The 14,841-nt window shown below is 35.9% G+C and overlaps 1 protein-coding gene across 17 annotated transcripts in view; it reads left to right on the top strand.

Moving 5' to 3' along the window:
* EYA4 (EYA transcriptional coactivator and phosphatase 4) overlaps positions 1-14,841 on the top strand; it is a 281,779-nt gene that overhangs the window by 227,968 nt on the left and 38,970 nt on the right. For 12 of the 17 annotated variants that reach the window (XM_074368329.1, XM_010965588.3, XM_074368339.1 and 9 more), the window contains 4 exons: positions 1,383-1,462; positions 3,713-3,896; positions 11,595-11,731; positions 13,170-13,253. In XM_074368329.1, the coding sequence (XP_074224430.1) occupies positions 1,383-1,462; positions 3,713-3,896; positions 11,595-11,731; positions 13,170-13,253 (485 nt within the window). The remainder of the gene's footprint in view (positions 1-1,382; positions 1,463-3,712; positions 3,897-11,594; positions 11,732-13,169; positions 13,254-14,841) is intronic. The other 5 variants (XM_074368340.1, XM_074368337.1, XM_074368333.1 and 2 more) reach the window with 1 other exon arrangement.

The raw sequence follows: 14,841 nt of genomic DNA, 5'->3' as shown, positions 1-14,841 counted from the left end.
TGATTTCAAAGCTTCATGACAAAACCCAGTATTTTCTTGTCAGTATCCCTTGTGTACGTATTGCTATTTTGATTATATTTAAAATTGAATTAGCACTTTTCTAAGTCCCATTTATCATTGAATGACGGAGGATTTTTTTGTTCATTTATACAATACCTCTCCCCTATTAATACTGTATTTCTTAAATCGGAATATTTATATATGTTGTGCTTACCCCCTAAAAAGTTTTTCTCCTTATATGATCATTATTTAATGTTTTTTTCTTCGATTAAAAATTATTGCTGAACGTTGTATAGTAGTGGCAGAAAATATTTTAGTGACATACTAAAAACATTAAAAGCTTATTCCTGTCATTTTGTCTATATTTGCTAGCCATAAGGTAAGGCTGTATTAACATATTTGAACCAACTAATATTGACATTTTAGTTGATTGATTAACATGAAATAATTACTTAGACCTTTTTGGCTGAAATGACAGGTCTCTTTTTCTTCCTTAGAATTTTGGTATACATGTGTCAGCCACATTGGCACTTGGCCGTAGAGACATTTCCATTTATTCCTCAAGATACTTCCATATTGGATATTCCAGGCCTCATCAGTTTCAGTTTGTGTTGGTTACCTAATACTGTTGCTATTCAAAACACAGTGATAAATAATCAACTGCTTCAGTAGTCTTTTATTTTATTCCTTAACAAGTACATTCCGTGAGAACATATTCTTTTAAAAACATCTCAATTGATAGTTTACTTGTTTTTGCCCTAGTTTAAAAAATAAGTAAATAAGTCTCTGACCTTGCTGTAAAATTTCAGAAGACCATGAAACGTTAGATGATTGCAGTATAAACCATTCTCCCTTGGGTCTGAGCCCTAGCTCCCAGCTTTTTTGTTCTAAGGAAAGGACATAGAGAAACAAAAAGACAGGAAGCTGCAAGCATTGATTCTAAATGGGTTCTGTGTGTCTATTTCCTAAGCTAACCCCAGCCAAATGTTTAACTCAAGTGGTTTTTGTGTGCATATGCAGTTGATATGACCATCTGAAAGTTCTAATAGTTTCCTGGAAGTAGTCTCAGTATGTATAATATTTTATTCTTTGAGTACTTCTGTACCCCTAGACACTGACCCCTGAAGCTTAGCTGCAGTCCCTCCTGTTTACCTCCACAGATTTCCAAAGGAAAGACTTCACCTGTGGTCACAAGACAGAGCGAAGCACATTTTCCTTATAAATCTCTCAATTTCAAATCTCATTGCCTCAACAACAAAATTAAAAATGTGTTTCTCCCATTGAATCCTGCAAAGTGAAATATTTTTAATATTTTTTAATATTTTAATATTTAATAATAATATTTTAATACTTTTTAAGTGCAATTTGTTCTCTACCTCTAGGTTCTAGTTTTGCACCATCATCTACTATTTATGCAAATAATTCGGTTTCCAATTCAACGAATTTCAGTGGTTCGCAACAGGTATGGTAGCTTTTTGTATTTATGCTTTTTATTGTCTGTTTCACATTTTTAAAGAATAGTTTCAGATTAATAAGGTTTATTTATTTAAAAGTAAGACGGCATTTCAGGGTAATAAAAATTAGCTATCTAGAATTCTTGGGATATATGTAATTGCACATGTTTTAGGTTTCCTGATGGCAGAAGGTTTGCCCTTTAAACATTTAAGCCATGATTGTTGTAGTCATTTGGCATGAAATCTATTGCATACTTTCCAATTATCTTCAGCTGTACTAAACATAATTTTATTTTTTTCTTGATAAAACAATTACTATTATGAAAATTGATAGGTTGAACTATAATCAGGAATTGGATTGTGATGTAGACTGTAGGGACATTCCTGGTCCAAGAAGAAATCATTTGTTACTAAACAATACTCCTCTCAAACTACTATTGGCTTATATTTTTTTGGTTGTATGAGTCTTTTTGATAACTGCTTAATTCCTACTCTCCTGATAGCTGTAACTTGGTTGCTTTTATCACTGTGCCTGCTGCTCACAGTCCTTAGTTCTCCTAGTTATGTTTGCTTAATATTTTTGTGAGTTTTGAAATCCACGATTATTTCTAGAATCATGTTAGAATTACGTGTGGAGCAAGAGTGGACGTCTGTGAGTGGGTGGTCAGTGTGGTGTGAGATGAATTTGTGATGTATTCAGAAACTTTTGTCCTTATTTCCTAGTCACGTTCAGAGTAGTTGAGATGGAAGGGTAACTGATTTCATGGGCGGGCGATCCACTATTTTACTCTAACATTAATTGCTGGACGTACACACTTTCTAAAATGTAAATTACTACACAAGTGTTTGCTCTTTGAATTTACTGAAGGAATTATATTAATTGCCTTCTTTCAGTTTTTATCAAGGTAACGAAAGGCAAAAAGGACAGTTTGATTATTAAACAGTGGAATATTAACATTTTGACAGGATTAGATTGCATAATTTGGCATTATTTTGAAAAATGGTTTCTTAAAACACTAAACATCAGAGCCAATGCACATATTTAATTTTTTAAAATATTGAGAATTTTTGATAATCCACGTAGCTTAATTTCACTCACTCTTTTATTGATACTGCAAAGTTATTGAACACCTGCTAGCCATTAGATTTTTTAAAATTTGCATATATGTACTGTTCATTGTTTCTTAGAACAGTTTAGAGCTTTAGCTTTTTAAACTTATATAGTTATGAAAAGAATAAAGCCAACTGCAAAATAAGAATCAGCAGGATGCAGTAATCCAATCATAAAGGACAGTCAAATGTGCTTACACATATTCAAGAAATCAGTTATCTGAGTTATAAATAATAAGTAGTTCATTTGTATCCTTTTTTTTTTTTTTCCTTTAAGATTCCACGTATAAGGGATATCGTATGGCCTTTTTTTTTTCTCTTTCCGGCCCACTTCACTTAATGACGATCTCCTCCAGGTCCATCCATGTTGTTGCAAATGGCATTGTTTTATTCTTTTTTATGGCTGGGTAGTATTTCATTGTGTATATATACCACATCTTCTTTATCCAGTCATCTGTTGATGGACATTTGGGTTGTCCCCCATGTCTTGACTATTGTAAATAGTGCTGCTATGAACATTGGGGTACATGTATCTTTTTGAATTATATTTTCCTCCAGGAGTGGGATTGCTGTATCACATGGTAAGCCTATTTTTAATTTTTTAAGGAACCTCCATACTGTCCTCCATAGTGGCTGCACCAGTCTACACTCCCACCAACAGTGTGGGAGGGTTTCCTTTTCTCCACACCCTCTCCAGCATTTATCATTTGTAGACTTTTTTGATGGCCATTCTGATTGGTGTGAAGTGATAACCTCATTGTAGTTTTGATTTGCATTTCTGTGACAGCAATGCTGAGCATTTTTTTGTGTGCCTATTGGCTATTTATAAGCTATTAGATTTTTTTGCCTATGCATTGAAGAATCGAAAATAAGAAGCCAGTGTTCCCTGCTCTCTAGAAGGACACAATCTTCCTGTGAAAATAAATCTTATCTGGTTTGCAAACTCTGCAGGGTAGTTCATTACTACATGCATGTAATATGCCCACAGAAGGGTCTCTGCTGAAGTAGGATCACCTCAAAGCTATAGACTCCACAACACATGGAACCAAATACTAATTTTTCGATGACCTGTGTGATTGCTTTGCTTTGGTGCCCGCCAGGGCGTAATCTCTCTTTCCAATACACACACATCTCAATTACTGTTTCAGGATTATCCGTCATACACAGCCTTTGGCCAAAACCAGTACGCACAATATTACTCGGCGTCAACGTATGGAGCATACATGACATCAAACAACACAGCCGATGGCACGTCATCCTCAGCCTCCACCTATCAGTTGCAGGAGTCTCTTCCAGGACTGACTAGCCAACCAGGTACAGATCTTCATCCAGGTGAAATACTTTGATATGTTTTGCTGTGTCTAATAATATGGAGATAATTGACATTTTAAAAACATGACTGAAAGTTCCCGGATAATTATGCTGATGTTTTATCTGTGCCAGTACTACTGTATTAGGTGAGGCTCTCCAGCATTTCAGAAAACCCTTCTTTTAGATGTAGGATTGTTAGGAAATTTTAATCTCAAATGATAGTATATATATGAATATAGAGATAAAAAGGTAAGTGGATCTTTTGCCAGACTAATTCTCGACTTTGTGAAGATCTTAACAACAGAAAAGCTGAAATATTATCTTCTTTGGGTAAAACTGATAAAATTTCCATTATGCTTGAGAAACTGTATAGCTAGCTTTTTCACCTTGTGAGTCATCAGGAGCTCCAGCCAGTGGACATTTCCCACATTCTTAGGATTTCTAGGACCATTGGTAGATAGTTTAATATCTTTGTCTGATCAGCACATATTTAAAATCTATTGTATTCTTCATCACTGGAAACTTATCTCTATTCTTATTAGAACTGTATTTGCTGACGTATCTTTAACACAGCCGAGGAATTTAAAGTTAAAAGCAGGTTTAATAGAGATCCTTTGCAATCCCAATCAAAATTTCAACAGGACCTTTTAGAGAAATTATCAAGATGATTCTAAAATTATAAGGAAAAGCAAAGAAACTAGAATAGTCCAATAATTTTGAAAAATAAGAACAAAGTTTGAGGACTCACATTACCTGGTTTCAAGACTTACAAAGTGTAGTAATGAAGAGTGTTTGGTATTGCTAAAAAGGTTAGCTGCATAGAGCAATGGAAGAGACTAGAGTCCAGACGCCCATAGTGACCAAGGGGCAAGGGCAATTAGAGAATAAATAGGTTTTCAAAAAATAGTGCTGAAACAATTGGACATGCATATTAAAAATTAAAAAAAAAACATAAAACAGAATCTTGACTTGTAACTCATACCATATACATGTAAAAACTAAAATTTCTAGAAGAAAACATGGAGAAAATATTTGTGGCCATGGATTACATAAAGGTTTAATAGATACGACATAAAAACACAATTCAGAAAAGAAAAGAAAAATTAGACTTCATAAAACAAAGAATTTCTGCTCTTCAAAAGACACCATTACAAGAATAAAAAGACAAGCCATAGATTGGGAGAAAATATTGTAAAAAAACATATCTGATAAAGGACTTGTATCCAGACTGTATAAGGAATCATCAAAACTCAATAAGAAAAATGAAGTTAAGAATTTTGTTTGTTTGTTTTTGTGAATACCATTAGTATGTTCAAGAATATTTTTCTGACTTCGATTATTTGCAAGAACCAAACTCATCCCTGCTTCTTTTTTGTCCTGCTTTGGAAGGGCAAAAGAATAGGGAAGCATGGTCACCACACAGCACATTCTTTCTGACTGGACCAGTGATTCCAAGAAGATACAAGACCATTAAACAATTATTTATTGAGTGCCTGTTAGGTGCATCAGCAGTGAATGAGCTGTCTGCATACATTTAGCTTCCATTTAATAAGCCAAACAAAGATCAAGCAAATAATTACAATAATATGAATGTTGAGAAAAGGAAAATGCTGCATAATATTAGGAATATTAATGAGAAAACCAACTTAAACATAAAGAAGTGACAATGAAGGTGACACTTTAAGCAACAGCTAAAATATGCTCATTTTCATGAAATGGTCACATTCTTTCTTTTTGGTGCCCTGTTCAGAACCTTGTCTCTAACTATGGACCCAGCAGAGAACAGTTAATATGGGTACTAGACTTTGTCTTGATGCCCCTGCTCTTTCCCCTTATCTTCCTTTTAGATCCTCCCTCCTGAGCGCAGAGCACACAGCCTCTTTGGATTCCTGGTCCTCATTCCCTCCTGTTTAGTGTTTCAGTCTAGCCTCTGCCTCTCTGAGCATCTATATCCTGTGCAGGGCCAGAACGAAGGGAAGGCAAGTGAGGCCCAGGGTGCAAAATTTAAGGAGCCGTTCATTCTTGGGGTCCTTAAATTTGCACCCTTAGCACCTCCCTCGCTTTGATTTTGTCCCAGCCTAAATTCTGGGTTCCACATCTGTCCTCATCCTCTTTGAGTAAATACTTGTATTTCGTTAAGAATCTTATCTTGAAGAATGTGAGTGATTTTAGGATCCTTGCTTGACAAGTGGTGGAAACACTTTATTTAGATAAGGAGATATTTGACATTCTCGTCACACTGTGAAAGGGTTTTCTCACTGGTGAATGCGTGGGCAAAACAAGGTCAGATGGACTGTGTTCAGAAACAAAACCACAGAAGTGTTTGATCATCCAGGTATATCAGAGACTGAATAATAGGACCAAGAGAGTGTTTTTGAATTTACTCATATTCAGTATCAGAATGCTGCAAATTTCTTCAGCCTTCCATTGGTTGCTAATGCCAACAAAAGTGGTTTGACATAATTTCCAGATCTTTCCATTTCTACTGAATTTAAGGAAGAAATTATTTCTACTTGTAACTATATTATTCTTTAACCTCAGACCTTCAGTCAAGGTAATTTTAAGTTTGATTCTGCCTTTGTAGATCTGGCATGCATCCAGAAAGTAAAATTCATAACTACAGGGTTTTTCTTTATTATTGATGAAATCTGAGGTATTTTGTTTAAGGGTATGAAAAGTAATTTCCATTGATTGGCTCTGCATTTTGGACTTAAAGCTGAGACCTAACAATTAAATCCACAGTTTTTCATAAATCATTCTCTGTTGACTTCTCCTGCTTAAAATGGAAACATCCTTTATGTTCTGTAAGAGACAGCTGGTTGTTCTGATTTAGAGATAAACCTAATGAAATAAAGTTGGATTTAAATATCCAAAACTTAGAAGGTACAGTTATTCATTGCAGTGCTGATTAAAAATATAAATATTCTATCATGTATAGTGTTGGCCCAGGAAAAAGCCTAAGGCAGTGAGTAATGACTGATGTTATTTGGAAATTGCAAATAGCATTGAGCTATTTAGTTTACCTTATTAGGTAATTTGACAATGTACTTAAAGAAATATTACCATGCTGATTAAGAACAGATATTTTAGTTCATTATCTTTAAAAAGATCATTCTTTGCCTTTAACTTAGATATTACCCTTGGTATATTACATTTTTGATTTGCATTTTTAATGTTTGATGACTGATTAGCACATTAAGCTTAACGATAATTGTATAGCTCCTCCTTTTTAAAATTTTAAACATATTTAGAATTAAATATAACTAGCAATTCGTAACAATATTATTCTGTACTCTGGGACCTTGGCAAACATTCCGATACATTGGCTAATTAAAATTTACAAGTGCTTCAGAGGAGTAGAGGATATAGTGAAATCACTTCACTCTTTGAAAAGAAGCCAGTTTCTTAAGCAGAACTCAGTAGACTTTCCATAGCTTCATGGCACTTCACATCAGGACTGGAAGGAAAGCAAAGTGCTAATTTGTTTCACTGAAGCTAACAAGAGGATTTAGATGGAAAGGACTGACCACATTTAACTTCTCTGCCAATCTGCATTCTCCCTACCTGAGGATTAATGTACTCTAGTGCAGTTACCTGAATGAAATTCAGAGGATCTGGAATTAACGTTCTTCTTTAAAAAAAAAAAAAGTTTCAACCAATGTTTTAAGACTGGTTGAGCCCAAGTTCCTGGTCTTGCCCTTTATATAGAAGAAAGGATAGAACCTTCAAAAGATGTGGAGGTCAGAATAGTTCCACCTGGGTGGTTGCTGAAGGAGGCCAGATGCAGCCCCTGCCCTCTTCAGGACCTGCTCTTTTACTTTGATGTTCTTTGGGTGAATTCCATGGCCTTCACTCTCACAGAGATTGTATAAAGTCTGTATTACTCTTCTGATCGGTAGAAATGGATATGGGTTTGACATCTTTGTAACCTGGAGGGTCTGTTGCTGTCTGGGGGAGGAAGTATTACCTAGTGGTTAAAACAGGAGTCCTGGGATCATACCAGCATTTCACATACAAGCTATTTCATCTTGGTAAGTTAAGTCCCACATGTCTCCAGTTTTAAAAAGAGGGTAACGAAGGACCGAATTCATTGGGTCAAAGTGAGGTTTAAGTCAAATGTGTCTGTGTGTGTGTGTGTGAAGAATGTTTCACAATAAAGAGCTCTGACAAATCAACAAGAAAATGATAACCTAATTTTTTAATTAGCCAAAGATTTAAAGTTACTTTATAAAAAGATTACCAAATGGGAAGAAACAAATAAAAAATTTTCTCCATCATTACTCATCAGGAAAATGTTAATTAAAACTACAATGAGATACCACCATACCCCTACAATTGCTAATATAAAAAAGACTAGCATTACCAAGTGTTGGCAAGGGTGTGGAGCAACTGGAACTCTCATTGCTCTTAGGAGAGTGAATTAATACAATCGCTTTGGGAAAAGGTGGTCAGTGTGTACTGAAGATGAACATATGCCTTCCCTGTGACCCAGCAGTCTGGCTGCTAGGTATATACATACAAGGATATGCTAGGAAGAGGAACTTATGGCCACGAATACAAACAAGGATGCTTATAGCAGTTTTATTCATAATTGGCTAGAACTACAAATAACCCAAATGTTCATCAACAGAATGGAGAAATAAAGCACAAGATACATATGTCATGAAGTTCTAGCCACATTTAGGAAAAAAACAAACAGCTGCTCCAGGTTATAATAATGTTGAATCTTACAGACATGAGCAGTGACGATAGCCAAACACATATTCCAATAAACGTTTTAAAAAAGAAAATACATGACATACTAAGAGTTTAATAAACGTGGAGCTACTCTTCATTTCTTCAAAGGCTTTACTCCCATCAGAACACTTCTAAGACCCTTCAGTAACTTAGAATCAGTGGTATCAAGTCCTGCTTTTATTGAAACCCAGACACTTCCTATGACCAGTCTTTTCCTTTCTTCCTTCTGCTCTTTCCACACCCGTGATATGACAGCTGCTGCCTTCCAGTTCATTTGAGTAGCTGTGTTGTTCCTGCTAAACTCCTTCTTTATGGAGCCAGCCATCATTACCCATAACCAATCACAGTAATTTTGGGATTTTGCAAGTTTTTGTCCTCTTGCACTGGGTCAGAAACAAAGCTGCCTTCTGAGGGTTAACTCTTGAAAATTGGTCTATAACAGCAAGAAAGATAGGTTTTATGGAATGCCATCCCAAAATTTTTTTATAAGTTTAGTAAATGTGGGTTAATTTGCATCAAAATTTTATTTGAAAAAGAACATTTGATTTGCAGGACATAGTAACCTTAGGAAAATTCTGTTTTAAAAATAATTGCTGAAAACAGAAAAAAATTGGGGGTGATATTTTTAAAAAGTTGTTGTGTGTTTAAGTACCCAAATCCTCATTTAATGCCCATAAAAGTAAACTGAAACATGATTTTCTATAAGATACAGCTATATTCAGCCTCATAACAAAAGAACTTTTTTATTATACTGTCTACTCTCACACATTTGATAGCAGAAACCCATGCAATGAACTGTGCTAGCAGTGTTTTAAGAGGAAATAATATTTGGATCACAGGCTTTTTTTTGGGGGGGGGGGCGGGGATCCTATCCTGACTTGCACAAAGTTTCCCAAAGAAAACATTTAACCATTAGAAATGACTAGAGGTCAGGCATGTAAAACTTAGTATTTACTTAGAACATCTCAGAAAAAAAATATTACCTAAATATTGTCTAGTTTGTTCAGTTTTATTTATTTAGATTAATAACTTCTTGGCTGTCCTCAAAATTATTTTACTTTAATTGTATGATAAATTGTGATAGTTGTAACATCTTTATGTTTAATAATTGTATAACTTAAATTGAATATAGTTTGCCATTGGACTCTCCTAGACATTTTAACTTTATGCATATGATTTAAATTAAATTAAATATAAATCAGATTTATCTCAGATTAAAAAAAAAGATAACTGCTGTTACCCACACTTTAGTACACAAAGAAACAGGGATTCCAAGAGACTGAGTAGAATGCCTGAGGTCCTATGGTAAGTCCGACTCTTGTTACTTACGAAGTTTTACTGCGCCTCACTGTTGCCGCACTTTGTTTATCTTAGCGCCCCCTCCCAAAGATTTGCCACTGCTCAGTACTCTCCACCTCATAAAATGCTCCATCATGGACTTTATATGTCAGGTATTTGTGGAACATGCAGAACTTAATTAAATACAAAGCCTGAAACTTAGGATATGGCCCAGTTGGAGGTGTAGGTTTACATGAGGGTCATCATGTCATACAAGGTGACTAACCTATGAGAGGGTTAGATTGCCCACGTGGTATGGAGAGAGGACAGCAATCAAAGGATGGAACCACTAAATACCAGCGTATAGGGAATGGGAGGAAGGAGGAAAAGAAGTGCCTGCTTCCTAGACAGAGGACTCATGAGGAAGATTCTAGAACATGCAGGGTGTCAGCTGCCAAATAATGGTTCTGAGGAGGTGGTGTTTAAGAGGGTCATATGTGGCACAGAGAGCCAGGAAGATAAGGACTGAGTCTGCCTGTTGCATTTGTCATTTCGGTGGTTCCTGGGACTCTGGGTAAGCGCAGTGTTATTAGGGTTTTGGTGAACTGGAGCTAGCCTGTGGCAAGTCAGATGTCAGGAAGTGGAGACAAAGGTGCGTCCAGTACCATAGCCACTGACTTCAGTCTGTACCAGCTGCTCTACAGGTGCTCTGTGGCCACACGCGGCTAGTAAGACTTAAGTCAGCTGTGAGTGTGATACACACACAGGATCTCCAAGACTTAGCATGAAAAAGAACTTATGTACAACATGTCATTGGTAAGTTTTTATATTTATACATGCTGAAATCATAATGTTTTGGATATGTTAGATCAGTTAACACATACTGGATGTATTAGATCAATTTATACATGAATAAAATTAATTTTACATGTTTCTTTTTACATTTTTTGGGTTTTTTTTTTTTCGTTGTTCTTGGTGGGGGAGGGTATTTAGGTTATTTATTTATTTATTTATTTAATTGAGGTACTGGGGATTGAACACAGGACCTTGTGCATGCTAAGCATGTACTCTGCCACCGAGCTGTACTCTCCCCCCCATCTTTTTACATTTTTAATGCAGTTTCTAGAACATTTAAAATTATACATGTGGTTACATTTGTGGCTCTCATATTTCTGTTAGACAGCACTGGTATGCACTATTCTTTTAAGAAGAGTTCTTTAAAAAGGGAAGATAGCAAGCAGACATCTTCTAGATAGAGAAATGCAAGGTCAAAGGGAAGGACTTTTCAACTTGTCTGTAGCCCCTCAGAAAAGGAAGAAGTTGAGGGAAGATTGAATTTGACTAACAGAACCCAGTTCCCTAATAGGTGAGGCTGGGAAGTCACGTCTGCAGGTGGAGGGATGGGATCTCCTCTGACGTAAGGAGGTGGGAACACACTGAACTTGAGTTCTATAGGTAGGTGGGGACAGAGACAGGAAGTAGAGGGCATATGGAGTATAAAAGATGTTTGGGTTGAATAGATCACACAGATTGAAACCAGGAAAAGTTTGTGTGACCTGCAAAACTTGTGTGTATCTGTGATCATCAATCTTTCTTGTCATAGGGAGCCTCCTGTTGTGTAAGAATCTGTTGAGATAATTAATGATGACCATTCATACCTCATCTAACAGTGGAGTGCTCTGACACAATCTGTGTTACTTACAGGAGAGTTTGACACCGTACAAAGCCCCTCCACACCCATCAAAGATCTCGATGAGAGAACATGTCGGAGTTCTGGGTCAAAGTCTCGAGGAAGAGGACGGAAAAATAATCCCTCCCCGCCTCCCGACAGTGACCTGGAGGTATGCGGACTTAGCCTTAAGAGTTGTAATAGGATGTTTTATCTCACTGGGTAACATAGTCTATACCTTACAACTTCGTAAACATTCCAACTCAAAAGGAAAAGACATATCATGAAATGAGTGTACCTACTCTGAAGCTGGCATTTCACAGCTCTGAAATTTGAGATTTATCCATTATAATGGCAAAATCTGAAACAATAGCAACCTGAAAACAATAATGCTTCATGAATTCTAGGCCTAAGATAATTGCACATTTTGATCCAAAAGTCACAAACAGAAATTAGAAAAATAAAGCCATTTGTTTGTGGGGTGATCATCTGCGAAGCACTCTATTTGAGAGTACCAGGGTAATGAAAGATGTTTATGTGGGTCAGTAAATTTTAAAAGATAAAAATGAATCCTTTTGGAAAGGAAAAGTTGTCATCCAAAAATAAGAAAAAATTCCAGTCATTTGATACGTAAGTTAAAATTTTTATATCTGTAAAAGTTTCTGTGTGTCATTTTTTCCAGTTGGGATTTGTTTTTTGAGATATACCTATACTAAGCAGGTTGATTTTTATTATAAAACATCAGAAGAAACTATTCTTAACCATAATGTTACCTCTTACACAACTGCATATTTTAATTATGAAAAAAGTTAAATTTCCAGATTTAGTAAAGTCAAGGAATAGCCACTGCACCTCTTTATAAGAGATCATTTCCTTTATGTGAACAACAGTAGCAGATTCAGATCCTTTCAGGAACCCAGCAGGTGATACAAATGAGTGATCTGGGCTAGAGAGCCTGCCGACTGTGAGGAGTGGGGAGCACTGGCCAAGTCTAAAAAGTCTCCTTCATCACTTCCACATGGATTGTCAGCCAGCATTGCCACAGACAGCCCGGAAGTTTGTCTGCTGCAGTCAGAACCCTGAAGTTTATGTGCTATCTTCTAATCTTGGAATGTTGATCAATAATTTGAAATCTTTCAAAACACTGCAGGCCAAACAGCTCACCTTAGGACTTAACCTGACCCAAGGATCCACACTTTACAATTTCTATTTAGGGATTGCTCATTGATTCTTTTAAATATTTTTTAAAAGTTAATTCTTTGCATGAATTGCAAAACTTCATGAATCCATGAGACAGAAAATTTCATAATAGCACACATCTATCATAAACTTCAAGTATGTCTTTTTGGATATTAACTGCAAGTAAATATTTGGATGAATTCATTAGGACATCTGATTTTTAAGCTTATTATTTTGTGTCACTCTTGCTCCTCAGGTTTTACAGGGGTTAGATCCCACAAATTTGGGGGAAAAAAGAATAGAGTAGCAGAGATTTCTGTATACTGATATCAAGATTATATCCAGCAACCAAGTGAAATGTTTTCTTCTTGTAAAGAGATTTCTGTTTCTTTAGAACTTGATAATTCTTCGATATTTCTCTATTTCTCCAGCGTGTGTTTGTCTGGGACTTGGATGAAACCATCATTGTTTTCCACTCACTGCTCACGGGATCTTATGCCCAGAAATATGGCAAGGTAAGAAATCAAGGCATTTTACCCTAGGACACCTTGTTAGGATTTTATTTTAAATAAAATCAAATGCCATTGAAAAATACATTTAAGTGTTGTATTGCAGTCTGTCAAGTCTGCTTTTATTTATTTCCAGTGGCTCATTGTTCTTTAATATGAACTGTCAGATTTTACAAAACTTAGTTAGAAATTGGATTCTTTTTTCTTTCTTCAAAATAACTTTGAGTTTTCTACATCAAAACCAACCAAGCTTATTGCTCTGGTGTAATTATTTTAGAAAATGCTTTCATAAATTAAAATGGACTTTAAACATTATAAAATCATATATTATCCTCTAATAAGGGAACTTTAAGAAATTGGTTGAATTAATTTGTTGCACCAGATGTTGCTATAGAATGCCATTTGAAATAAGGAAGTAATCTTTTGCCTGACAGATCCTTTGGATTTATAAACATTTTTTGTAACTTTGAGGGAAGCATATGAACAGGGACTGAGGGTAACACCTCTTCACACAAATCCAAAAACAGATGATCTCATTACTTTGCTTTGTCTCTTGCCATTATTTTCCTAGTTGGCTTGCTTCTTGTAACAGTATTGTTCTCTGTGCATGTGAGGCTGTTTCAAAGATTGATCCACCTGCAACAGGCTTTTGAGCTGGAAACACAGCTGTATAGGCTTTTACTGTTTAGAGTCTTTGGCTGTAGAACTCACAATCTAACCAGAGTCAATTCACAACATGTTGGCCAGCCTTCAGTTACTGTATTCAAAATTGTGTCTAACTTTGGTTCCTTTTCCTGTTCACATTTACAGAAGTGTCTCTCTGTGTCTTTATAGTGTCGTATTATTTCCTAGGGTCTCATGTCAGCTCAACATGCAGTTTTTAATAGCTTTGTTTAAACTTTATCTTCTAGACTTATAGTGATGAATTTTTTGTGCTTAAATATTTACTCCTAAATTGTACTCTTGTTGAATCTGCATTGCATTTGATTTTTAGTATTGGCAATAAATGTTGCTAAACAGATATAAAAGGTAACAATTTTGTTTAATGACCTTTTAGGGAAAAAAAAATCTTAGCCCATTTCCTGAAAGGAGTAAGGACAATTAGTGAGGCACTGTGTAGGCAGTTGTGTGAGTTCTCGAACTGTCTTCTCTCAGACGATTGGGATAGTTTTCCATCAAAAGGAAAAACTTTAAAAATGTTCAGTGAAATAGAGTGAGGCAGCAGTACCTCGCAGTGGTGCAGAGTAGGAAAAGGGGCACGATTGGAAGGCTGGGGAAGATAAGCTCACATTTATAGAACCCCTGCCATGTCATAGGACCCACGTTTGGCATTTCACAAGCGATGCCAGTGGCGGTTAAGGTCAAGAGCCATCGAATCAGGTAAACCTACCTTTGAAAGCCCAGTGCTGATGCTTAGAGTTTTCTGACCGTAGGCAAATTACTTAGCTCCTCAGTCTCAATTTCTATAAAATGGGAATAATACTATCTATAGTGGATAAGAATCAAAGAGATAACGTGCTTGACGGCTTAGCAGAAAGAACACTTGGTGTGAATTAACACTCAGGAAAACTGTAACTGCTATCAATCACATTCA

This window comes from Camelus bactrianus, chromosome 8 (assembly GCF_048773025.1).
Source record: "Camelus bactrianus isolate YW-2024 breed Bactrian camel chromosome 8, ASM4877302v1, whole genome shotgun sequence".
In the NCBI taxonomy this organism is placed as follows: Eukaryota; Metazoa; Chordata; class Mammalia; order Artiodactyla; family Camelidae; genus Camelus; species Camelus bactrianus.
Note: the sequence above shows the minus strand (reverse complement) of the source record. Positions and strands in the feature narration are given on the sequence as shown.